At 37.2% G+C, this 25448-nt stretch overlaps 1 protein-coding gene across 8 annotated transcripts in view; it reads right to left on the bottom strand.

Moving 5' to 3' along the window:
• LOC114046234 (guanine nucleotide exchange factor DBS-like) overlaps positions 1 to 25448 on the bottom strand; it is a 366695-nt gene that overhangs the window by 110556 nt on the left and 230691 nt on the right. For all 8 annotated transcript variants that reach the window (XM_027866483.1, XM_027866484.1, XM_027866477.1 and 5 more), the window contains one exon: positions 2920 to 3034. In XM_027866483.1, coding sequence (XP_027722284.1) covers positions 2920 to 3034 — 115 coding nt within the window. The remainder of the gene's footprint in view (positions 1 to 2919; positions 3035 to 25448) is intronic.

Raw genomic sequence — 25448 nt, 5'->3', positions numbered from 1 at the left:
GTGCCTTATAAGAAATGACAAGAAGGATGATTTCAGAAAAACCTGGAAAGACTTACATGAACTGATGCAAAGTGAAGTGAGCAAAACCAGGTAAACATTGTACACAGTAACAGCAATATTGTATGATGATCAACTATGAATGACTTAGCTATTCTCAACGATACAATGATCCAAGACAATTCCAAAGGACTCATGATGAAAAATGCTATCCACCTCCAGAGAAAGAACTGATGGGGTCTGAATGTAGATCAAACCATACTATTTTTCACTTTATTTTTTTTTGTGTGGTTTTTGGTCTGTTTTTCTTTTACAACATGACTAATATGTAAATGCTTTACATGATTGCACATGTATAACCAATATTAAATTGCTTAACATCTCAGGTAGGGGGAAGGGGTGAGAAGAAGAGGAGAGATTTTGAAACTCAAGAAGGAATGTTAAGGGGCAGGCAGCTACATGGAATAGTGGATAGAGCACAGGAATCAGGGCAATGTGAGTTCAAATCTGGCCTCAGACACTTGACACTTACTAGCTGTGTGACCCTGGGCAAATCACTTAACCCCATTGCCTAGCCCCCCAGAAAAAGAAATGTTAAAATTTGTTTTTACATATAATTGAGAAAAAACATTATTCAACAAAAATGTCCTGCTCATCACTGCCAAAAATTACCTTATCTGCTCATTAATATAACAATAAAATAATAATAACAGCAACAACAACATTTACATAGTGCTTACTATGTGCCAGGCATTGTGCTAAGTGCTTTAGAATTATTATTTCATTAAATCCTCACAACAACCCTGGGAGGTAGGTGGGTGCTATTATCACCCCCATTTTACATATGAGGAAACTGAGGGAAATAGAGGTTAAGTGACTTGTCCACAGTTAAACAGGTAGGAAATGTCTGAGGCTGGATATGAACTCAGGTCTTCCTGACTCCTACCCTGGCACTATCAATAAGAAATCCACTACTCACATTCACTACTCTAGAGGTATCCCATTGGCCTCTAGATGAAATTAAATTTGAAACTTGCCATTAATTCAATCCATTCTACATTCTCATCTCTATCTAATCATACAGCCATAGTCCAGTTAAACTAGATTACATAGAGGCTCTCATGTTCCAGCTTTACTTTTTAATCTGAGAGCCTTTGCTTAAACCATACCACATGGAAAGAAGAACATATTTTCTTCTATTAACTCGTATACCTCTCTTCTTCTGAATCAAAGGTTCTTAAATTAGAGTATGTTAATCTAACTTAAAAATGTCTGATAACAGTATTCCAATATAATTGATTTTCTTTGCAATCCTACATGTTTTGTTTTATGAATTAAAACATTAATCTGAGAAGGGGTCCTAAGGCTTTATCAGACTACCAAAATAGTCCATGATATTTAAAAAAAAAAAAAAAGGATAAGAATCCCTATTCTAAATTATATTTAAAAGCCCATTACCTTCATGAAGGTTTTCCTAATGTAAACTCTTTGCCCCATTCCACAATCTGATTCCTCATTCCTTGACCACTTCCTTCTTTTATAATCACTGTATTATTATTATGCATTTCTGTTAAGTGCTATGGTGTGTCCAAAGTTAGAATGTGGGTCATGTTTGCCAATGCGCACTCTAAGAAACCCACAAGGGACTATATATATATATAACACTATAGACCTCAATAAACTGGTTGTCTTAAGTAATTGACAGAAGTTGTTTTTGTTATTTCTCAGGACAGTGAGAAACTTGAAAGACTAACCTTCTTACTCAGTTTGCAACACAACAGAAAACAAAAATCCTAGCTTGATTTGTTTTTTTTTTTTTTACTAAAATATAAAAATAAACCAACAAAAAGACAGTACAAGTTTTACCCCAATTATCTCAGTTTACTGTATGACAGACTACTATTTCTCAGCAGTCAGTGACACCCAAGCATCACAACCTGGTGAGCCATCCCCTGCTTAACTGGTTTGACAATTAACTGTATTCATGCCAAAATTCTGAGTTGGAGAAAAGCAGGAGGGGGTGGCCCTCCACGTTCTTCCCACCCTCCTATGCCCCTAGGCAAGGACTGAAGGAAAACATGCTGGGCTGGGGCTCATTCTCAGGAATAACAAAGCTGTATACAACTCAATCCCCATTCACTTGAACTGACACAGTAGTCCACTTAATTTCTTGGATATAAAATTTGGTTTTCATCTTATTAAATTATCAATCCACGTATCAGACACCCACAGTAACCTCTAGTTGCCTTTCAACTCAAATGTAAAAAGGTTCACAATTTTAGTATTCACATTCCTCCTTCTAATTTAAATGTTCATCAACATTTTATGAAGGATGAAGGAGGCTGGGAAGTATCTTTGTGGAAGGCAAGTAAGGTCATATCATCATGTACTAAATCACTCAGGTAACATAAGCTATACGTAAAGCTGAAAAAATGAGCACAAAAGGTCTGCAGACCAGGGCTTGGGAGGCATTTGGGGCCATAGGAAGGAGCACTTGATGAGAAGTTTGGGAAACCCTGAGCAAAGCTTGGCTTTACTGCGCTGTATACTGCATAGTTTACTGAAACTGTCCAAGGCTTGGTTTCTTCAAGTGTCAAATAGGATAACAACACTTGTGTTGGTAATCTGATGAGGGTAACATGAGAAATGAATGAGAGAATTCTTTGAAAATAATGAAGTTCATGGCATGATATTGGAAGAGCAGGAAGAGGTCATCATGTCCTCATGTTAGAGATGAGGAAACTGAGGCCCAGAAAGGTTGTAACATGTCCAAGGTCACACACATGCGTATTAAGCAGCAAAGCCAGGATTTGAACCAAGGTTCTCCAATTCTCAATCTAGCAGGTATTTCCCTGCACTATGCCAGTGAAACAGTTAATTGCAGGGCATTAACATTTTGGATTCTGAGCAATAAAAACCCACCTGGGAATGCTGGTCAGATAGGTCAGGACATTCTGAAATTCTTTCTCTGGGATTTCGCTGAAAGCTGGGTAATCTGGGAATGTGATAACGGGGCATCCATCTTGCCCCCGTCCACCTGAAAATCAATTTTTAAAAAAGGAGTTAAAATAAATCCAGCCTATTCCAATTGAGCAACATTAATAAAAACAGAAAGTGTCTAGAAACTTTAATTTTTTTTAAATTAAGCAGCAGCATATATGTTGTTTTTTTTTTAAGTACAGAAAAGAACTGCCCCACCCCTTGAATTTCTCTTCCCACTGAGAAGAAGTCCCTAGAATGAGGGATGGATTATTCACTTCAGAATAGTTAAAGAGTTTCTCAGGTTTTCCTGAGCCTTCTTTGTATCCATTAGGAGTGATAATGGGTCATTTTGGGTGCATTTCTTTCCTGCTTCTCAGCTATTTTTGTTCTTATCTAGATATGAAAATAAAAATGCTGAAATGTCAGAGGAAAAGAAAGCTATTACAATTATCCCTCCCACATTGGGACTTTCCCCATCACAGTTTCCATATATAGCAGGTTGGCATCAGAAATTAAATGGGAATTTTGGTGGAGTTTTGTGGAAAGAAGCCACAGATGACCTGCAGAGGCCAGCAGATGACACAAAAAAAGTTTAGAAATTAAAAAAAAAGGTTTAGAAACTCATAAATGCATTGTATAATATCAACATATTTTTATCTTTTAATAACATAAATATACACACAATTTCTTCTCTGGTATGAAGGGAGGGCCAAAAAGTTTTATGCAGATTTTCCAGATTGCAGGGGCACCGCACCCCTAAACCCTACAATGTGGAAGGGATTAAGAAGTACAGTCTTGGAAATGGCGCCCACTTCCCCATTGCCAAATAAAAATCCCAACAAACTTTTATTCACACAAGATTCCCAGGGCGACGACAATCCAAAAGTTTGAGAAGTACTTTTCAAAAGGGATCTTCTGCCCATCCCCTTACACAGAACTCATACAACTTTCCAAGGTTCAGAGTGGGTTTATGATGACACTCTTCTCATCCTCCTCTAAAGTACTAACCAAGACCTCTGCTTTCTCTAAAAGGACATCAGTGGAAGGAAAGCTTTGGCAGGCTCTTCCAGTCTTTGAGTACCAGCCCAACAAAGGGCAGAATGCCTATCAGTGATCAGCTTCACTAACTTCTGACAGGTCAGTCACCAATGGGAAGGCTGAACAGCAAGTGATGAATTCTCCTGGGCCTTAGCAACACCCAAAGATCTATTAAAGGCGTTTTGGGACTATAAGTTACACTCAAGAAGGGAGTCCCCCGACCAGTGGCATAATGGGTCTAACCATTATCATAACATTAAGTTAACCTGTAAGTTCATTAAAAAGATGATCTGCCTATAAATACCAAAAGTTAAAAGGTCTGAAATTTGAGCTTTTAAATAAATCTATTTTTCTTTTCTACGTTTTCCTGCATTACCCACACATTTTAAAAAAAAAATTTATTTCATTAAATGTTACCCAATTGAATGGAAAATTTCTTTAACATTCATTTTTTAAAATTCTAAGTTCCAAATTCTCTCTCTTCTTTCTGCCCTTCCTCCATCCATTAAGGCAAGAAGTATGACATTGATTATACATATAATATTGCTTATACATTGATAATACATGATGTGATTATACATGCAAAATGTATTTCAATATTAGCCATGTTGCAAAAGAAAATACTCACACATACAAAAAAAAATAAAGGCACCCAAGAAAAATAGACAAATGCTTCAATGTGCACTCAGAGTTCAGCAGTTCTCTCTCTAGAGGTGGATAGCATTTTTCATTATGGATCCTTTGATATCATCTTGGATTATCATATTGATCAGGGAGCTAAGTCTTCACAATTGATCATCCCTACAATAATGCTCTTGCTGCCACACGTTTAATCTTAAGGAAACAATGAAAGCTATAAAATATCACAGTATTTCCAACTCTTTCTTAAAGCTCTTCACTTAAATCTTTTCCACAATGCCAATATATTCTCTATCTATTTGCACCTTTTGGTATCTCATTTTCCTCCCTTTCCCAATCATCTACTCCTTATTTAAAAAAAAGAGAGAAAAAAAAGCTCAAAAAAGTTGACACAATAACCAAATACAACATTTTATGTAGTATTTCACAACTTTATTCCCTTCTACTCTTAAACAGAAGGTAGAGAGAAATAAGTTTCACTATCTGTAAAAAATGAGCAGATTAGGTAAAAGAGCTTCTAACATCTCTTTTGGCTCTAAAGATATGGGAGGTGCATTCTTTTTTCTTTTTCTTTTTTTTGTTTTTGAGGTGCATTCTTAAAGCTTGTCTTTGGGATAAGCTTGGAAGAATTCCTATGCTTGATTTCATTAACACAGAATCTCAAGGCTTAAAGGAAACCTCATTTGAGGCCAATGGATAAGAAATACAAGAACTCCTTTTTTGACATTCCAATTGTCCAGTCATCCCTTGAAAGCAAACTTTCAAGAAGAGGGAGCCACTCTCAAGGCAGTCCACTCACTTTGTGGCTAATATATTTGGGTCATCTGATATATACCCTAAGCTCTAGAACACTGTATTTCAGAGATGAGATAGGATCTGACTGCCTAAGTTTCTCCAAGGGAAGTTGGCTCAACAAAGGTAGGAGAGGCCTTCAAAAAAATGAATTTTGACACAAGTACAAATTATCCCAATGAGAAAGAAAAGGAGGTGCTGTCTAAAAAAACTGATGAAGATACACAACAAAGTGACTGAACAACTAATATTTCCAGATGACCCATACAGAAGATAGTAATAAGTACTGTTAATATTTCCTTTAAGGTTTACAAAGCACTATGCATAGATTATCTCATTTGGAGCTCACAACCGCCCTGGGAAGTAGATTTTTATTAACCTCACTTTACAGATGAGGAAACTGAGGCAATTTGCCAAGCAAGTTAAAATCTTAACCCAGATCTTCTTGACTATAAGACCAGGATTCTATCCATTATACCCCTTAACTGCAAGAAAGAAGATGGAAACAAAGGCAGTAATAAGAAAAAAAAAAGATTGTTTCTACAAGAATGCCAGATGGCTAAGGTCCAGAATAAGTCCAAGACTCTATATTCCAGCAAAAAGGAATGCACCTCCAATATCTTTAGAGCCAAAAGAAATGTTAGAAGCTATTTTACCTAATCTACTCATTTTTTACAGATAGTGAAACTTATTTCTCTCTACCTTCTGTTAAGAGTTGAGGGGAATAAAGTTGTGAAATACTACATAAAATGTTCTATTTGGTAATTGCGTCAACTTTTCTGAACTTTTTTTCTCTCTTTTTTCAAATAAGGGATGGCTGATTGGGAAAGGGAGGAAAATGAGATACCAAAAGGTGCAAATAGATAGAGAATATATTGGCATTGTGGAAAAGATTTAAGTGAAGAGCTTTAAGAAAGAGTTGGAAATACTGTGATATTCCCAATCTTTTCCTGCCTTTCCCTTCCCTTTGTATAAACCAAAGAGTCAAAGATGCAACATGGGTAAGGCCTGCAACACTTCTGAGTGTGACCCAAGTCAGATTAAAATGTAATTGGGAAATATTTAGCAAATAAAAATACAAAAAACCATAAATAATAATACATTTAAAAAATTAAGTCATTGTGCAGGTCACAGAGATCCCGGTATAAGTTTTGGTGGCCTCCATTTCTATTTGAGTTTGATACCACTGGTATAAACCATCTCTCATGCTTGGGTCATACTCCCTACACATCCATGTCTGTTAATTTTGTTGTTCAATTGTTTCACTTGTGTTCAAGTCTTTGTGACCCCATTTGGGGTTTTCTTGGCAGAGATACTGGAGTGGTTTGCCATTTCCTTCTTCAGCTCATTTTACAGATGAGGAAACTGAGGCAAACAGGGTTAAGTGACTTGTCCAAGGTCACACAGTTAATAAGCATCTGAGGCCAGATCTGAACTCAGATCTATACATTACACCACCTAGTGGCCTGTTAATAGGATCACAGATTTAGAACTGGATAGAACCTACCCCCCACATTTTATGTATAATTAAACTGATGCCCAAAGAGGTTAAGAGACTTACTTGTCTTAAGATATATGGAGAAAGTATGGCAGGGCCAGAATTTGAACCTAGGTCTTCTGATTTCAAATTCATCATTCTTTCCATTTCACCATGCTTTCTTTATCTTTGTCTTTTTTCCAAGGACTAGCTCAGGCACCAATTGCCCCATAAAACCTAACAGGACCCTTCAGTTGAAACTGATCCTTCCCTTCTCGTATTTTTTGTAGCATTTTGTCAAGACCCTTCCCCTGCCCTGGTCACACTCTCCTTGCTCTCCCACTTATTTCTATAAATGTTTTACCTTTCTGCCTCCCAATCCACTAGATAATAAACCATGCAAGGCCAGGAACTACCATTTTTCATTGTTATATTCCCATTACTTAGGACTGTGCTTGTTCATAGTAAGTACTTAATAGATGTTTACTGAATTGAGTGATTTGCTCTAAATGTAAGTGCCTGAGCAGGAAAAAACATTATCACATCAAGTTGCCACTGGTTTCCACTGACCCTGGAGGAGGTGAGGAGGGGGAATTTTGATGATTTATCTTTTCTTACTTTGGTAGAATGTATTAATTTTGCATGTCTTTTCCTGTCTCTCTGGCTTTTATAAACTGTCACGTTGAGGAATAGAGAAACCATAGTTGGGTATTGCCTTCATGTTTAGGAAAGGCAGTTTGTCTGACACAAACGAACACGAATACTGCAGTAGCCTCCTTGTTCCATTCTTGAGAGATGGAGTTAAATAAGGTTGCCCAGTTAAAAATAGCTGCCTTTTCTATTTAGAGACACCAGGCCTTTAGAAGGGTAAAAACATAGATTCTTAATTCTCCTTGTTAGTCTCGAGTACATTCTCAGTCTTTTCATCACGATCCAAAGACAACAAAAGTGAAGAGCAAACTTTAGTTCACCCGGAATTCAAATAAATAAAAAGCTGAAATCAGATTGGGGAAGGAGGGCATTTTTTCCCTACTCTTTCGTAAGGAATGCAAATGGCCAATAAATGAGCTGGTCTCAGGGAGTGACTTAGAACAACAACTTGGAATTAAAAATGTTAGTAATCTAGAAGGGAAATTTCATGAACCTCTTGGTTATTCATGCCTTCCATCTTCCAAAGATCATTTATGGATTTCTTTGGGTACCATGTGGTAGAGCAGAAAGGGCACAGAAGTGGGCATTAAGAAATGGAGATTCAAATCCAGTTTTTCACTCATTGCCCATGTGATTTTAATTAAGTCACTTCCTCTCTCCAAGTCTCAGTTTCCTCATCCATAAAATGAGGGTAATGTCTAACTAAGGTGCCTTCTAACTCTAAATCTATGCTCCTATGTTCTTAAGGCTTATGGACTTGCATTGACCTAGATGACTCCTAAGGTATAGAGATAGAAAATAAAAGGAAGCAGGATAAAACCTTGAGAGTTCTGAACACTTACTGAGTGAGAACAGGATGATAATCTAGTCTAAATATCTTTCTCATAATATCCAATCATGGGACTTATGTCCACACTTACCCTTTTCCTCCACCATTCCAAACTCCCCTCTTTCTCTTTTGCAAGCTCCAAACCTTCCTCATGAGCCAGGAGTTGGTTACATCATACAGTTATAGCCTAATTGCTAGAAGACTCCCATAGCAAGAGCTGTACAGGCGTAACAGAAAAAATTCAGAATCAAATCCACTCTTTCCCTTCAGTTCACTCAGCCGTTGGCTTCCTCAGAAGGTTTTGTCCTCCAGGGTAATGATGGATAGGTAAGTGCCCTATGTCCTGCCTTTTTTGTTTTGATTGGTATAGACAGAGGCACACAGGTTGAGTAGATAAGGATGGCTTCCAACAGATTTCAGATTTCATTTTCTTTCCCTTAAACCTGTTTCTCTTTCAAACTTCCCTATTACTGTCAAATACAATACCACCCCTTCCAGGTTCCCAGGTTCACAATATGGCGTTATCTTCTTTGTTATTTTCAGCTCCTCACTCTTCTTTCATCTTGCATATTCAATTAGTTGTCAAATCTTGTTGTTTCTATTTCCCCACCTCTATTATCTCTTCCCTTATCCACTCACATAGCCACCCCACTAATTTACACCTCTATCACCTCTCACCTACACTATTGAAATAGCCTTCTGATTGGTCTCTGTACCTCAAGTATCTTCCATCCACAATCCATCTACCAATAGCTGCCAAAATGATTTTAATAAAGCAAAGGTCTGACTATGGCACTCTACTAGTCAAAAAATGTTAATGGCTCCCTATTGATTCTAGAATCAAATATTGCTTAATCTTAGGCTCATCCTTTTTAAAATGTCTATTTTCTGCATAAGTTTTAAAATATGCAGAACTATGAGCCCATGAGTAAATGTATATAATTTATAAATAAATAAACAAGCATTGGGGTGAAGGTTCATTTTTTTAATTGGTAAAGTAATAGCGTCAAAAAAGTTTGGAGATCATTAATAAAGAATAATAATAGAATAACTCACTGGTCCCTTATCTCCCTCCCTGAGATAAAATAGTGGTAGCTGAGAACCAGTCCTTTCAAGAGCTAAAGACTATAATTCCCTGGGAAGTTTTGACTGCTCTGTGACAATCCAAACTGAAGTAAGGATATGTCAATACAGCAAAAGTCCCTTTAGTTAAAACCTACAGTAATAAAAAAAGGAAAAAGTTTTCAAAATAGTTTTCCATTCCTGCAAAGAAACTGAAATGGGAAGATACATATCTATATCTATATCTAGATAGATATACATCTATCTAGATATAGATAGATATGAGACTGTATAATCATAGAAAGGAAATTAAGGAAATGTTCAAGTCAAACATATACAAAATCATGATTTGATTTCTTAAAAGACCTTTCTTCAAGCTTTCCTGTGCTCTTTTCCCCTACAATTTTCTTTGCTTTTGTATCTGTCTTTGGGCAAGTGGCTGGAAAAACCTAAAATGTCAAGTCTATAAGTTATAATGCAATGTAAAAAATGCTATAATAAAATTATGCTAAAATATACTAAAAGTCCATTTTGTAGAGATCCTAATTATAAATACTGGTTGCTATTACTAGATATTTTTCTATTATACCTATGCCTAGAAACTACATTTTCATAAACTTAAAAAAACTTAGAGAAAGCAAGAATCCATCTTTCCTTTTATATCCACAAACCTAACTATTAATACTTAAAAAAAAAACCCAACCCCACCACATTGTTTAAATATGGAAACAATTCTCGTTATTCATTTTATTGAAAGAAAAGTATCTGCTGGATGCAGAATAATTAATCACTGCATATAAAAACTTGAATTAATAATAGCCTCATGTCAGTATGAAAAAATGGGACATCATGAAGCCATTGTATTCTCCCACTGTATATTGTGCCAAGTAATGAATCACAATAGGAAAGGATCCTCTTATTTATGCAGAATTTTTGGTGGACCTGATTGATTTTATATTATGTGTATTTTCAGATACCTTGGCTCAACTACCAATTGACCTGGTTCCCTAGCATCTAAGGTCACATGAAGGTTAGAAAAGTATAAAAAAGTCTGAGTGAGGCAAGTCCTTCTGGCAAGAGGACTTTATGAAACAAGACAGGAAAAGAAACATAAAATAATTTTCAATTCATTTAAGGGATCATAGAATACTGAAGTTGGAAGGGGCCTTAGAATTTGGTTAAAACTCTATAGATCCATTACAGTTATCTCTTGCACATCATGGGGGTTAGGGGCCCTGCACCTGTGTGATCTAGAAAATCTACATTAAATTTTTTGGCCCTCCCCTCATAACAGAGAAGAAGTCTGAATTATTATGGTATTAAAAGATAAAATATGTTGATATTATACAATACTATAAATACATTTTATGCATTTCTGAGTTTCTAAACCTTTTTTGTGTCATCTACTGGCCATGTGTTGCTTGTGGTTTCCGCAAAAACTCCCAAAAAATTCCCATTTAATTTCTTATGCCAACCTGCAATATATCAAAATTGCTATGGGGAAAGTCATGATGTAGAAGGGATAACTGTACCATTAAAAGGACAGACTCCTTAACCTGTGGAAATAGAGTCAATGTGAAAGAGACAATTGGGTATCTAATTGCAGAAAATGACAACCAGATGGCTCAGGCTTCCAGATTTTTCCTCCCAACTGTTGAAATTCCAAAATCACCTTTGAGAAGATAATGTTTATCGTACACTACAAACCATAAAGTATTATATTAATGCTATCATTCTTACTATCATTTCCCTAATTCATTATTATATGTTGATTTACTCTCCAACCAGAGTCTAAATGTAACATTTGTAACAGGCAACATTTTGGGGCCTAATCATTACATTCCTAACTAATTGGAAAAGAAACGGTAAATATTCTTATTCAGTCTGCCATTTAATAAGCATTTACTATATGCTACGCATTGTGCTAAGCACTGGAATATTCTAGAATTTAAGTGCTTTGACTGATTCTTCACTTACAATTCCTTGTTTTGTCCTTCCTTGGAACACCAGTCCCCTTTGACCTGCACAAAATCTAAGTAATACTTCATCTGTACATTTGTCCATTTTATTTTGCAAATGAATGAATGTTTCAAGGTGCTCTTAGGTGTTTATTTCATCAAGGAAAGCAAATGAATTCAGGAGAAATACTTAGCCTAGAGAGGCCATAGCAGGGTTCTGCCTTTCCATGGCCTTTTCATAGTCACAGCTTTCATTCTGCAATATTATTTACATAGCTAGAGTGCTTCTGATAGATCATGAGCTTTGGGCATCTCTCTCCCAAATGACTTTGTCTATGGATGGTAGAAAGGCTTTAATAAGCAGACAACTTGCAGAGTTATATATATATTTTTGGTATAATTTGTAGCTTAGGGCCTCCTAAAGTTTTGGACTCACATGAACTGAGTCCACTTCTGCGGACTGATGCCAAGACGATTGATTTCTCTCTTTGTTTCATTGCCTCCACTTAGAAATCACCCTAGGAAAATATTGTAATATACTCAGAGTAAGAGGTCATGTCCAAGTTTCCCTAAATGTTTGTGAATGAGTACCTTAAATACCGCATTCAGGGTAACATGTTTAAGTCACGTATGGGGCAACCTATATTTTACTCCGGAGAAAATGTAAAAGACATGACAGACTCATAGGAACTGATAAACAGAGAGAAAAAAATGTAAAACATTGAACAGCCCATCAGTTCCTCCAGGAAGGAAGTGAACTTAGGGGTTGCTGTTGGGGCAATCCTTTGAAATTCTGGTTAGGCCTTTTCATACAGTCTTACAGTCCTTCCAAGACTCAATACCACCTTCCTCAGAAGATAAGAATATCTGGGGGACTAAACAAGCAATCCCAATCCTTTTGAACCTGTTTTGTCTGATTTACTTGTAGTAATAGCTGAAAGAAGAAAGATCCAAGTCTCTTCCACAGCCCTTTTGTAATGTGGCTTCTGGGATCACCTTGGCAATCCTCATCTTTCTCCAAGAAGCATCTGGTTAAGGAAAAACCTGCTTTTAGAAGGCTGGTGACCAAATTGTAAAACCTAGGAACTCTTACACTTGTCCTCTCTTGAGACTTAGTGGGCATGTTCATGTCTACTTCTGCCATATGCTTCTTCAGGAAATCTTTCAGCATCCAACTCCTACCATTTCTTGAGACAGGAAAGTTCACTTTCTCAATCCCTCCCCTACTTCTCAGGCTGCATGCAAGCACATGCATCTTCCATGTACCTATGCCCCAAGGCAGCTATTTTGAGTCCTGAAGGATGAGATGGGTTACCTTCCAGATGGGACCAGGTCTGCCCTGCTGCATATTGGTCTATCTTCTAAAGGCTAAGAAGAAGTACAAGAGTACAGGCTGGTTGGTCAACTTTCTATTATAGATCACAGGGACACATATCCTCCCATAATTGTTTGTTTTCCTGAGTCTCAGCAAGTCAACTGCCAAGTTTCCTGTGTCTTCTTAGCAAAGTGACAGTGAGCATGCTCACACTCCATGAGTGGGTGACCCTCAACACACTTTCAAACCAAGACTCATGTTCAATAATCTTAGTCATGTTCACTGGCAAAGTCAAATTAATACAAGATCTCCCTGATATACTCATCCTTCCAATAATATTTCCATTTGTGACTAGTACTTTTTGGACTTGATGTCAGAAGTTTTGTTTATCTAACTAATTTTGTTAAGAACTTGAAGTGCCTAATAGGTTTTCAAAAATGGTAAAAACAGTCTTTGCTGCAAGGACCAGAGGACTGAAGAGCTGAAAGAAATGCTAGAGATCAACAAGCCAGATCCCCTCATTTTGTAAATGAAAACAATATGGTTCAGAGATCTTTAGTGATTTGCTCCAGGGTAAACAGATAGTAAAGAAAAGAGATGGGCACTCAAGTCAGATTCTTGGCCTCCAGAATCTAATGCATTTTCCACCACAACACACTCTTTAGGTGAAAAGTCATGTCACAAGCCAAATGTTCTCTTTAAACAGTCTTGTTGACATGGCAAAATAAAGCATTTACTTCATCGGTTCTTTGCAAAGTTAATGCCAAACAATGCTTAAAGAATTCTTGAACAATTCTGAGATAATCCCTTCAAAGTTTTGTCATTCTTATTTGCAAAACAATAATTTTAGGGAATGTCGACCAATTTCTATGGCCTGAATGGCAGATGATGTATAACTCATCCATTGAGAGCACAAGGGATTTTTTTTCTTTTAATGCAAACAAGGATTCTGCTCTATCTTTTCCTTAAACTCCAACTTAAACTTCTACACCCAGATCCTATAACTAAGACAGAAAGCTTTAGTTTCATTCTCCTAACTACAAGGAATTTTCCAACCAAGTGACACTTTCTACTATCAACAAAAACACTATGTTTTCTACAGATGTTCAAATTGTGTTTTACATTTCTTCTATTAAATTAATTTTTGTCCTCCTCAAAGCATCACATGCAGTTTGGGTAACAGAGAAGCTGATGAGTAGGGGACATTTTAGATAGACTTAGAAAAGGCCATTTGATTATAAGAATGATAATTTACAACATGTATATAATTTGCATTATATATAGGTTACAGTAACATTACAGTAACATCTTCCAACAATTCTCCCAAGTCTCATAATTTTTAGAGAGACTTAGAAAAGCCCTTAAGAATGATAATTACATACCATTACTAGGTCTGTATCCCAAAGAGAGCCAAGAAAAGAGGAAAGGACCCACATGTACAAAAATATTTATAGCAGCTCTTTTTGCAGTGATAAAGAATTGGAAATTGAGGGAATGCTCATCAATTGGGGAATGGCTGAACAAGTTGTGGTATATGAATGTGATGGAATACTACTGTGCTATAACAAATGATAAGCAGGCAGATTTCAGAAAAACCTGGAAAGACTTGCATGAACTGATGCAAAGTGAAGCCAGAAGAACCAGGAGAACATCATACACTGCAGCATAATATTGCGGCAATATTGTATGATGATCAACTGTGAATGACTTAGCTGTTTCTCAGTAATACAATGATACAAGACAATTTCGAAGGACTCATGATGAAAAATGCTATCCACCTCCAGAGAAAGAACTGGTAGAGTCTGAATGTTGATGGAAGTATATCATTTTTCACTTTCTGTATTTTTTTGTATTTTTTCCCCTTTGGGTCTCTGTCATCTTTTACAACATGACCAATATGGTAATATATGTTGCATGACTAAACATATATGATCCATATAAAATTGCTTACTATCTCAAGGAGGGGGGAAATAAGGTGGGGAAGGAAAAAAAATTGGAACTCAAAATTTGTTAGAAAAAGTAAATGTTAAAAATTGTCTGTACATGTAACTGGGGGAAAATAAATTTTTTTTTAAAAAAAGAATGATAATTGCATCCAACATGTGTATAGTCCTCTATAGTTTACATAAACATCTCCCAAAAATTCTCCCAATGATATTTAAGGTAGGCAGTTTCAATATTATTATCTTCATTTTATACATGAGGAAGAGAGGTATTCCAATTTGCTAAGGTCATACACTTAGTGAGATTTGAATTCACTAAAGTCACTAACTCCACACTCATTTCTTCCCACCACACCACAGCTGCTTTTTAATTTGTCTGCTTATTTCTTGTGACTCTAGGGGTATGTCCATAAAAAGAATGGACAAACATTTCCCAACTTAAACATCCAAATAATTGCTGTCTTACAAATTATTGTGTAATCTTGGGAGAAATTATACCTTTCTGAAACTGCCTTTCATGGCAGCCCAATAAATTCACTAGGCATTATGCTAAAGATGAAGGGTTCTCAACTTGGGGTCCACTTACCTACCAAGGGATTTGTGGATAGGATTCCTTAACTTGGATAGGAAAAAAAAATTCATTTTTATTTCAATTTCATTGGTTTCCTTTGTAATCCTATGCTTTTTATACTAAGAATTTAAAATTCTTCTGAGAAGGGGTCCACAGACTTCACAAAACTGCCAATGGAGTCCATGACACACTAAAGGTTAAGAACTTCTCCTATGAGACGACTCTGGAAATAATTTGCCATAGAGATGAAACCTATAGGGAAGTGGAATGAATGCTAGGTTTTCAGTCAGAGGACCTGGGTTCGAATGCTGGTTCTAACACGTAGATCAACCATATGATCTTGGGAAGCCATTACTCCTTCTTGACACCTCATCTTTAAAATGAGAGGATTGGACTAGATGACTTCTAATTCATATTAACATACAGTTTAAAGGAAAATGCAAGACAGTCTCCATTGAATACTCTTGGCTTATTTTCTTGTGACTGTAGGAAGTATGTTTGGAACAAAACTGAACAAGCATGAGGCAGCTGGATGACACAGTAGATAGAGTGCTTAGAGTCAGGAGGACCTGAGTGCAAATCCAACTTCAGACTCTTACTAGCTGTGGAACCTTGGGCTAGTCACCTAACCACTGTCTGCCTCAGTGTACTTAGCTGTAAAATGGAGATAATAATAGCACCTCCCTAATAAGGTTAATATGAGGATAAAATGAGATCATGTTTGTAAAGTGTTTTATAAACTTTAAAGTATTATATAAATTATAGCTATTATTATTATAATATCCAAATGTATCTAAATAGTTTTGTCTGACAAAACAGTCAATATTAAGGAGATGGTACTTGTTGTAATGGAGATCCCATTGCTTAGAATATTTTCAGATGATTTAGTATTTTATTTCACCCCGGCAATTACATGCAAAAACAATCTTTAACATTTGTTTTCAAAAAAAATTTTTAGTTCAAAATTCTCTCCCTCCCTCCCTAGCCCCCCCACCATTAAGAAGGCAAGTGATTTGATATAAGTTATATATGTGGAGTCATGTAAAACATAAGTCCTCTTTAAGAATGAAGGATGAACAACAAGAAAAACAATTTCGATATTACTCATGTTATAAAAGAAAACGTAGACCAAAAAAAATTCAAGAAAAATAAAGAAAGTAAAGAAAAAGTGTGCCTCAATTTGTATTCAGACTCTATTAGTTCTTTCTCTGGAGATGGATAGCATTTTTCATCATAAATCCTTTGAAACTGCCTTCGATCATGGTATTGCTGAGATTAGCTAAATCATTCACAGTTGATCATTGAACAATATTGCTGTTACTGCATACAACGTTCTCTTGGTTCTGTTCATTTCACTTTGCATCAGTTCAAGTAAGTCTTTCTAGGGTTTTCTGAGAGCATCCTAATCATCATTTCTTGTAAGAGAATACTTTTCTGAAACCTTTCTTTTGCATAGTTGGTCTAAGCCATTCTCTAAGGCTGTTAATTGTGGAGAAGGTGCCAACCTGCATTGATGGAGAGTTTCGTTGCCTGAGAGTTCCCTATATGAATGAAATCATAAATCCAGACCTTTTCTTTCTCCTTTGAACCTTCCTTTAGAACTTCTATCATTGAAGCAAAAAGTGTTTGCTTCCTCTCATTTCCCCAAAATGCTTTACCTGGTTCTCTTCTTTGCCTCTTTCACCTTTATTTTCTAGTTTATTCTAATCTGATCATATGCTATATTCCTCCTAATAGAGCTTAAGCTCCTCAAGGACAGAAACTACGTCCTTAAAAAAAACCCCAAACAATTTTTATATCTCCTTTGAATTGTAGAGTATTCACTGAATGTGATTCATTGATGTTTAAAGTATTATTCTCTTAAAAAGTAACAACTAGCATTTATATTATGTGTTAAAGTTTAAAAATATTATTTGATTTTATTATCACAACAATCCTGGAAGGTAGGTGCTATTATTATCTCCATTTTACAGAGGAGTAAACTGAGGTAGACAGTTTAATTGACTTGCCCAGGGAAACACAGTAAGTTAAACGTCTGAGGGAGGATGGGAAGTCAGGTGTTCCACACTCCAGGCTCAGAATTCTATCCGTTGCACCACCTAGCTGTTCTACATGCACATCTTCCCCCACCCCCCGCAACTAGATATTATTCTTTGAATGTGGATTTAATATTTAAAAAACAGGCAAAGGCCAATTGAAGTCCAGCCTAGTGAATAAAGTGAGGTAGTATACATAGAGGATAGAAAGCTGGGCTTGGAGTCAGGAAGATCCAAGTTCAAATCTTACTTCTGATACTTAGTGGCTGTATGACACTATATGAGACACTTCTCTGGGACACTATATGAAATGTCTTCATCTGAAAATTGGGAGTCATAATACATGGAGCACCTACCTCATAGGGTTATTGTGGGGATCAGATGTAAAGCACTCTGCCAATCTTAAAGTACTTTCAAATATCACTATTATCATCATGCTAAGTAAAAAATAAAACCTGAACATTAAGCAATGAGACTGTCTTGTATAACTTATAACCTAGTTGAATAAAACAAAACAAAAATCTATTTTCCCTTCCTCTCACATCCCTCCTCACTTTGGGAAAAAAGTGAAGAAAAACAAAATCCTTGTAACAAATCTACATAGTCAAGCAAAATAAATTCCCAAATTGGCCATGTCCAAAAAAATCTATAACTCAATCTGTATCCTCAGTCTATCACCTCAGACAGGAGATGGGTTGCATGTTTTATCGTTGGTGGTCTGGGATCATGGTTGTCTAGGATCCTTGTTGGTCACTGTTTTGACCATATTTTCAAAATATGAATTTTTTTTTTGTGAGGCAATCAGGATTAAGTGACTTGCCTAAGGTCATGCAGCTAGTAAGTGTCTGAGGCCAGATTTGAACTCAGGTCCTCCTGACTCCAAGGCCAGAGCTCTATCCACTGTGCCACCTAGCTGCCCCTCAAAATGTGAATTTTTTAAAGTGTTTAGTTCAGTGGCTGTACCACTGGAATAAATGTCTAGCTACCTAAGGTGAGCCATTTGAAGGGGCCAACATTCATTGGGATATACAAGACTTGGAATGTGAGTTTTTAAAAAAATCTCATTACATTTTGGTAGCATCTTGAATAGACATATTCAAATCTCATTGTAAGCCACTTCCCTGTGTCTCACAAAGGTTGTAGCCATTCTGACTCTCCTACCTTTGCACAGATTGTGACATATAGTACATCTCTCCACATAAAAAGGAAACTCTATGACATTTTTCTTCCCAAGTAAAGATGTTTATTTGGGGTAACAAACCCAGCAGGCCTTTCTCCTTAAGGGAAAGTCTATGGTATTCTATACAATTAATCAAATATCTGTTAAATGGCTCCTGTGTACAGAGCAGGGTGCTTGTTGGAAAAAATCTGCTTATTCAGATAAGGTAGTCACCACCTTCACAGAGTTTCCATGCTAGATTCTTTTCTCCCAACAAAACAAGGATTCTCATTGTATAATGAAATCATTATGTCCTTATACTATCGTGATCTAGGCCACAGAAAAACACTACAAAGCAGAGTAACTTGAGAAATTAAATGTCATGTCTGTGGACAAAGTAATTTGTACTTTATCTTGTCTGTGATAGCCAGAAACAAATCTCAGAGATGAATTAACCAGCAGGATGGAACTCCCTAGGGGGATTAAAAAAAATAGACAAGCACATTTAATAAAGTATTACCAAGTTTACACTATAGAACCTGACAGCTCTCTATGGAAATGACAATCTGAAAAGAATCTGATTGTGTTATTAAAAAGAACAAGCAGTTTTAGGCTACATACGTAATGAACAGGAAGAAGGCGTGCAGACAGTGGTGAGGGATGGAGATAACAATATAGCTTTAAAATCTCATGGACCAAGGAAATGTCTAGGTGAAAATTGAAAGAAAAATAATAAAAATATGCAATAGGGCCATACTGTTCACAGAGGTCTGTAATTGGAATTAGAAGACTTAGTTTCGAAATTTAGTCTGTTTTTTTACGTCCTGTCCCTAAATGCTACAATCCCATGACCATCTAACCAACAAGTAGGCTGGAAATGGTTAGCAAGATTGGAGAAGCTACACAATTATGCTAGTTAGTAATATTTGTAATTTGTGATCTGAGTTATGCATCTCCATAGCTCAAAAGCCTTCAGTGACTCCCAATTGAAACCTCTTAGACTAGTTATCAAAGTTCATCATAGTCTGGCTCCAATCTCATTCACAGGCTTATTTCTCACTGTTCCTCAGCATATATTATGTGTTCTAACCACACTGAGATCGTTATTAGCTTTATGTCCAAAATGCCCTTCCTCCTCCTCTCTGCCCGACTCTTCCATTACAGTCTACTGAAATTCTACCCAAGCTTCAGATTTCACCTCTACAAAGCCTGCCTGGCAAACAATGGGTGGCCAATGAAGATTGATTGATTGATTGATTCTTGGATCCCTTTATCCCAAAGTAATCAACTTCTATCTGCTCTTATCCTTCATAGTACCTTGTCTTGCACCTTAAATACTTTGCATTATAATTATTTGTGGACCTTTTTAAAAGTCCTTTCTTTTTTGTGCCTTTCTCAGAGTTCTGGAACCCAGTAAAGTAGGTGCCTAATAAGTAATTATTGAAATTATTGAATTATTGAAAAAAGTTGCGCAAAAATGGAATTAAAGTAGTAACAATGGCAGATTGATTGATAACCAATAGCATCACATTGGAGTAATCTTACTGTGACAAGATGTGAAAGTAATGGTCTCAAACAAGACTTTGTTTCCTAAAACATTTTAAAGACTCATATGGAAAGAGAATCTGTTGTATTTTGTTCTTAACAGTGGGTAGGAATTGGGAAGTGGAGTATTCATGGGTCAGTCACCTTCAAACAGCTGTCACAGTAACAGAAAGCAGATGCTCAAAAATATTCTAAGGCTGATGACCTAAAGACTGATTGAAAAAGCTTAGGAAAAAAAATGTCTTCTGTAGATCAAACAGATGTGAAACTAGATTGGAAAACCCTGGCATGGCCAAGTGAGAAAATAAAAGCAGTCATTATAAGGAAAGTGTGTGTGCATGCGTGTGTGTGTGTGTGTGTGTGTGTGTACACACACATATACAAATTTTTTTTCAGAGAAAAAGTGTCAGTGTTTGGCACACAGTAAGCACTTAATAAATGCTTTTGACTTCATTCTCATGAGGTACTAAGTTCACTTTTAATAAACCATATGTACAGAAAACACTAGGACTTAATGGCATCTGCACAGAAATTGGATGTAACATAAGAGTGCAATTGTCAAAGCTCTGGTTGAACTATGCAAACTGCCCTTACAGAGAGCCACTGTGCTGAAGACTGGTGAAATGCCGTTGTTCCTTGCATTTATAACAATAACAACAACAATAATAATGAACATTTGGATAGCACCAACTATGTTCCATGCTCTGTGCTAAGCACTTTACAGTTATGACTGCATTTGATTTTCACAACAACATTGGGAGGTAGGGTACTGTTATTATACTCATTTTACAGCTAGTGAAATTGAGGAAACTGAGAAGGAAAACTTGGATATTACAGCTCTCCAAGTCTCACAAAAGCAGATCGGCAACTGTTTTACAAATAGTCTTAGAGACTGCTTGGGCTCTGGAGAAGTTAAGTGGCTTGGACAAGGTCACCCTGCCAAGATGTGTCACAGCTCAGATTTGAACTCAGGTCCTCCTGATTTTGAATGAGATCTCTTTCCACTATGATAACATCACTGATACATGTGGTTAAAGCTTCCCCCCCCCCCCTTATAAACTCACTCATTCTCTATTATCTTGTCATTGACAGAGATAGAAATGAGTGGATTGGTGCCATTTCAAGTGTCTGAATACTAATTAAAGTGTTTTTATCTCTAGACAAACATATTCCTGAAAGGGACCACTTTTTTGCCTTACATTTTTTTTGGGGGGGGCTTTTGGATTCTCTTCTATAAATCAATAGGGCCCTTCAAATATATTTACCACAGCTTGTGGTTTGACATTGCTGGCCTATTGCTTCTTCATCTCAGGTCCCTCTGGATCTCAAAGGGCCCGCACATAGGTCCTCTAAGACTTAATTCTAAATTTTTACTTATGCACAGCTAGGTGGTGCAGTGGATAGAGCACTGGCCTGGAGTCAGGAAGACCTGTGTTCCAATCTGGCCTCAGACACTTACTAGCTGTGTGACTCCTGGCAAGTCACTTAATCCTATTTGCCTTAGTTTCCTCATCTGTAAAATGAGCTGGAGAAGGAAATGGCAGACTCCTCCAGTATATTTGCAAAGAAAACCCAAAGTAGGGTCATGAAGAGTCAGACGTGACTAAAACGACCGAACAACAAAAATCACCTAAAAGTATTATGAATAATGGCAGGTCACTTTAAAGAAGTACTAACCAGGCAAAAACAGTTAAGTCTTAGGAAGGCTTTATAGTGAAGGGAAAAATGGTAAGCCCCAAAGTATTCTAGTTTGGGGTAAAAATTGGGTTCTGGGCAGGAAGGGCCTCAATCTGTTGGCAAAGGAAAATAGAATCAGTAAAGGTGATAAAAGAGAGAAGGCAGAAGCCCGAGCTGCTGAAACAATTACAACTCAGCCCTCAATCCTCTATCAATGACAGGAAAGGTTATTTTTCTAATTTACTCTTGGCAGATGGACCAGTCTAGCTAAAACAGCAATACATAACAATCATCTACCAGAGCTGTTAGTGAAGATATTCTCGTTGTGTTCTGCTAATGAAGGGCGTTTAAAACCTCATTGCAGGAACATTTTCCTAGAGGCTGGGAAACAAGAGATCATAACATGACCCACTCCTTGATATAAACAAGAGCAACTATGTAACAATGGCGGCTGCAGGTCTCTACTAGTTACACGAATCTAATATCTAGTAAGTGGGATGGAAGAGGGGGAGGAAGAGAAGGTGGAAGAATGGATCAGCTCCCAGTTCAAGAGTTATCGGCCCTACCTGGGAGGGAAAAGGTAAAAAGGACAACAGTAAGAAACCATCCACAAGGAAAGAAATGCAACACTTCAGGTGCTTTCTATGCACCCAATGGGATCTGAATCAGGAACTAAGAGTATCTATCCATGGTGGTATGATCTTTTTTTTTTCTTCTCACTTTTCTTCTGGCTTCAGCAGTTGTCCCCTAGACTGAATCCTTTTACCGGGCAGAAACCAGGCAGCGTGGTGCAATGGAAAGAACATGGATTTGTATTAGTTTTTAATTTAGTTTTAAATCACAACCCTACCTGTATTACCTTACTTAGGTTACTTAACCTCTCTGGACCTTGTTTTCTTCATCTTAAAAATGGTGCAGGGACTAGACCAGATGACCATTGAAAGCCTTGCCTCTGGGCAGTATAATCAAGAGAGCACTGGATCTAGAGTTAGGAAGACTTAAGTTCAAATCCCCTTTCAGAAACTTGCTAGCTGTGTGATTCTATGCAAGTTACTTAATCTCTGCCTCAATTTCCTTAAATATAAAATAGGGATTATCCAGCCCTAACCTCTCTCTTAAACTCCAGTTCTGCATCTCCATCTGACTAAATGTCCTGTAAACATCTTAACCTCTATATGTCTCAAGTGGAACTCATTATCTTTCCCTCACACCCTTCCTAATTTCCCTATTAGAGTTGAAAGTATGACCATTCCCCAGTTAATCAAGCTCAAAACCTAAGTTTCTTTCTAGACTCAACACTTTCTCTCACCTCCAATATCTATTCTATTATTAAGCCCTGCTGATTTTTACCTTTGTAGCATCTCTTATATACCAACACCCTTCTCTTCTCTGACACTGGCATCACTCTAGTCTAGGCCATCACATCTGGACTATTGCAATAGCCTGCTGGTTGACAGTCTTACCTCAAGTCTCTCCTCGTCCTCTACTCAGTTGCCAAATTAATCTCTCTAAGGCTCAGTTCTAACTGATGGTGAATGGGATTCAATCTGAACTCCTAAAAGGAAAAGACCATGTTTTTGAAAGCAATCCAGTCCCTGAATTTTCCCATACTTTTCAGTAGCCAGGATCATTGGTGCCTTTGCCCAAAGCATCCGGCCCACCTCAGCCCATCTTGATTACTTAATTAGCTTATTTGACACTCATTAATCCCATCCAGATTTTCTCACAGTCTTTTTCTGTATAAAAGTACCAATTTTTATCCTCATCAAATTAGAAGATTCTTAAAATCTGGCCCACTTGTACTGGCATCACAAATAATGCACACTCACTAGGAATCTTGTCCACCCCAACTGGTATCTTAATAAACTCACTACTTGGATTGAAAGAAGGCTTGAGTGGTCGAATTCTTTTGAGGCAGACTCCTACCCTATATGCTTGCATTTCAGGGCTCCCAGTGCCCCTAGACCGCAACATAACCATATTATCCCCCTATTCAGTTAGCTCCAGAGATTCACTTTCACCCTGAAGTTCAAATAAAATCTTCTGTTTGACTTTTAAAGCCTTTTACAACCTGGTCCCTTCCTAGCTTTTCAGTCTTTTTATACCTTATCCCTCTCCACACACACTCTGTCATCTGCACAATCCAGTGACAATGACCTCTTTGCAGCTCCTAAAACAAAATGCTCTCTCAACTCAAGACAGTTTCACTGGCTGTTCCCCATGCTGAGAATTCTCTTCCTTCTCTCCCTCTTGGCTTCCTTAAAGTCAAACCTAAAGTCTCTCTTCTACCAGAAGACTTACCCTTGAAAGGAATGATTATTAAATAATTGTTAATATTGGAGAGACTTAAGATTTTTTCCCTTTCTATTTCCTCATTTTCTACTGGGTCAAATCAGCCTCTGCAGAATAGGGCTGATAATGAGATAGGATTAAACATTCTCCTCAATCTTGTTTAGACCCCACCCACCTGGGGAAGTCCACAGCATTTTACTCAGGCTTGGGTGGGAGGGTAGATCTTTTTTCTAGGTTGCCCAAGGCTGGGAGTGGTCTGGGACTAAAAGCAACATATTCAGAATCCTGTCCTCCAGTCCCTCATTAGAATAAGACCACATTTTATCATCATATTTATTTTCTCATTAATTTTTAACCAGAGTGGATTGTCACCTGTTAGGAATATTCATTTTCCAAGGGCATATAAGCATCAAGAGGCCCCCATGAGGGGTCTTTGGTTTATGAGAGGAGGCCAAATGGCCATCCTTTTATTATTCACTCACCATGATTAACAAAATGATTAATTACCCAGAAATTATATCTCTCAAGCTTTTTATACATCACACTAGTTATAATTTCACTAGCCATAATTAATAAAATGATTAATTACCCAGAAATTACATCTCTTGAACTTTTTATACATTGCACCCCAATCCCCCTTAGCACGAGTACCATCCTTCTATTGCTGACCTCCAATTTATCTATCTGTATGTTATTTGTGCATAGTTCTTTTCACATTGTCTCACCCATTAAACTCTGAACTTCTTGGGAGCAGGGATTGTCTTCTGCCTCTCTCTGTATTACTACTCCTTAGCACAGTCCCTGGCACATAGCAGACACTCAATGCATGTTGACTAACTGAATAGAATGCATCTCCCAGGGTTGTTATGAGGATAAAATGAGATAATATTTGCAAAGTGCTACACAAACTTCAAAGTGTTATATAGTGTTGAGCATTATTCAATGTATGATTCCATTGACCTTGCTCAGATAAATCTGGGTCCCCTTGCCAGAAAGAAAGCTAGGGAGACTTAACATTCATAAGCTGAATTAAGACAGAACTGAAAGAACGAATTGGACAACTACTTTAACCCCATGTCTCTCTTCTCTTCCTTTTCAAAGCAACTGGACAGTGGATAGAGCTCTGGGCCTGGAGTTAGGAACATGTGAGTTCAAATCCAGCCTCAGACCCTTACTACCTGTGTGACACTGGACAAGTCAATAACAAGTCTCAGATTCCTTAACTATAAAATGGGGATAACAAAGGCCACATCATAGGATTGTTCTGAGGATCAAATGAGATATTTGTAAAGGGCTTAGCACAGCAGGCACTACATAAATGCTTATTCCTTTCCCAATCACCCTCTACTTTGACAGCATATTCTATGAAGCACACTCTGTGTTTTGTTCCCACTGCCACCAATCAACTGGGCAAAATTTTTCCTACCATCTTGACACAGAACCAACACATCCCCCTCCTGGCAAAATAGAGTTTGCATCTTTTAC

This window comes from Vombatus ursinus, unplaced genomic scaffold (assembly GCF_900497805.2).
Source record: "Vombatus ursinus unplaced genomic scaffold, bare-nosed wombat genome assembly UNPS02014781.1, whole genome shotgun sequence".
Taxonomy (NCBI): Eukaryota; Metazoa; Chordata; class Mammalia; order Diprotodontia; family Vombatidae; genus Vombatus; species Vombatus ursinus.
This window is presented reverse-complemented; position numbering and strand designations above follow the sequence as displayed.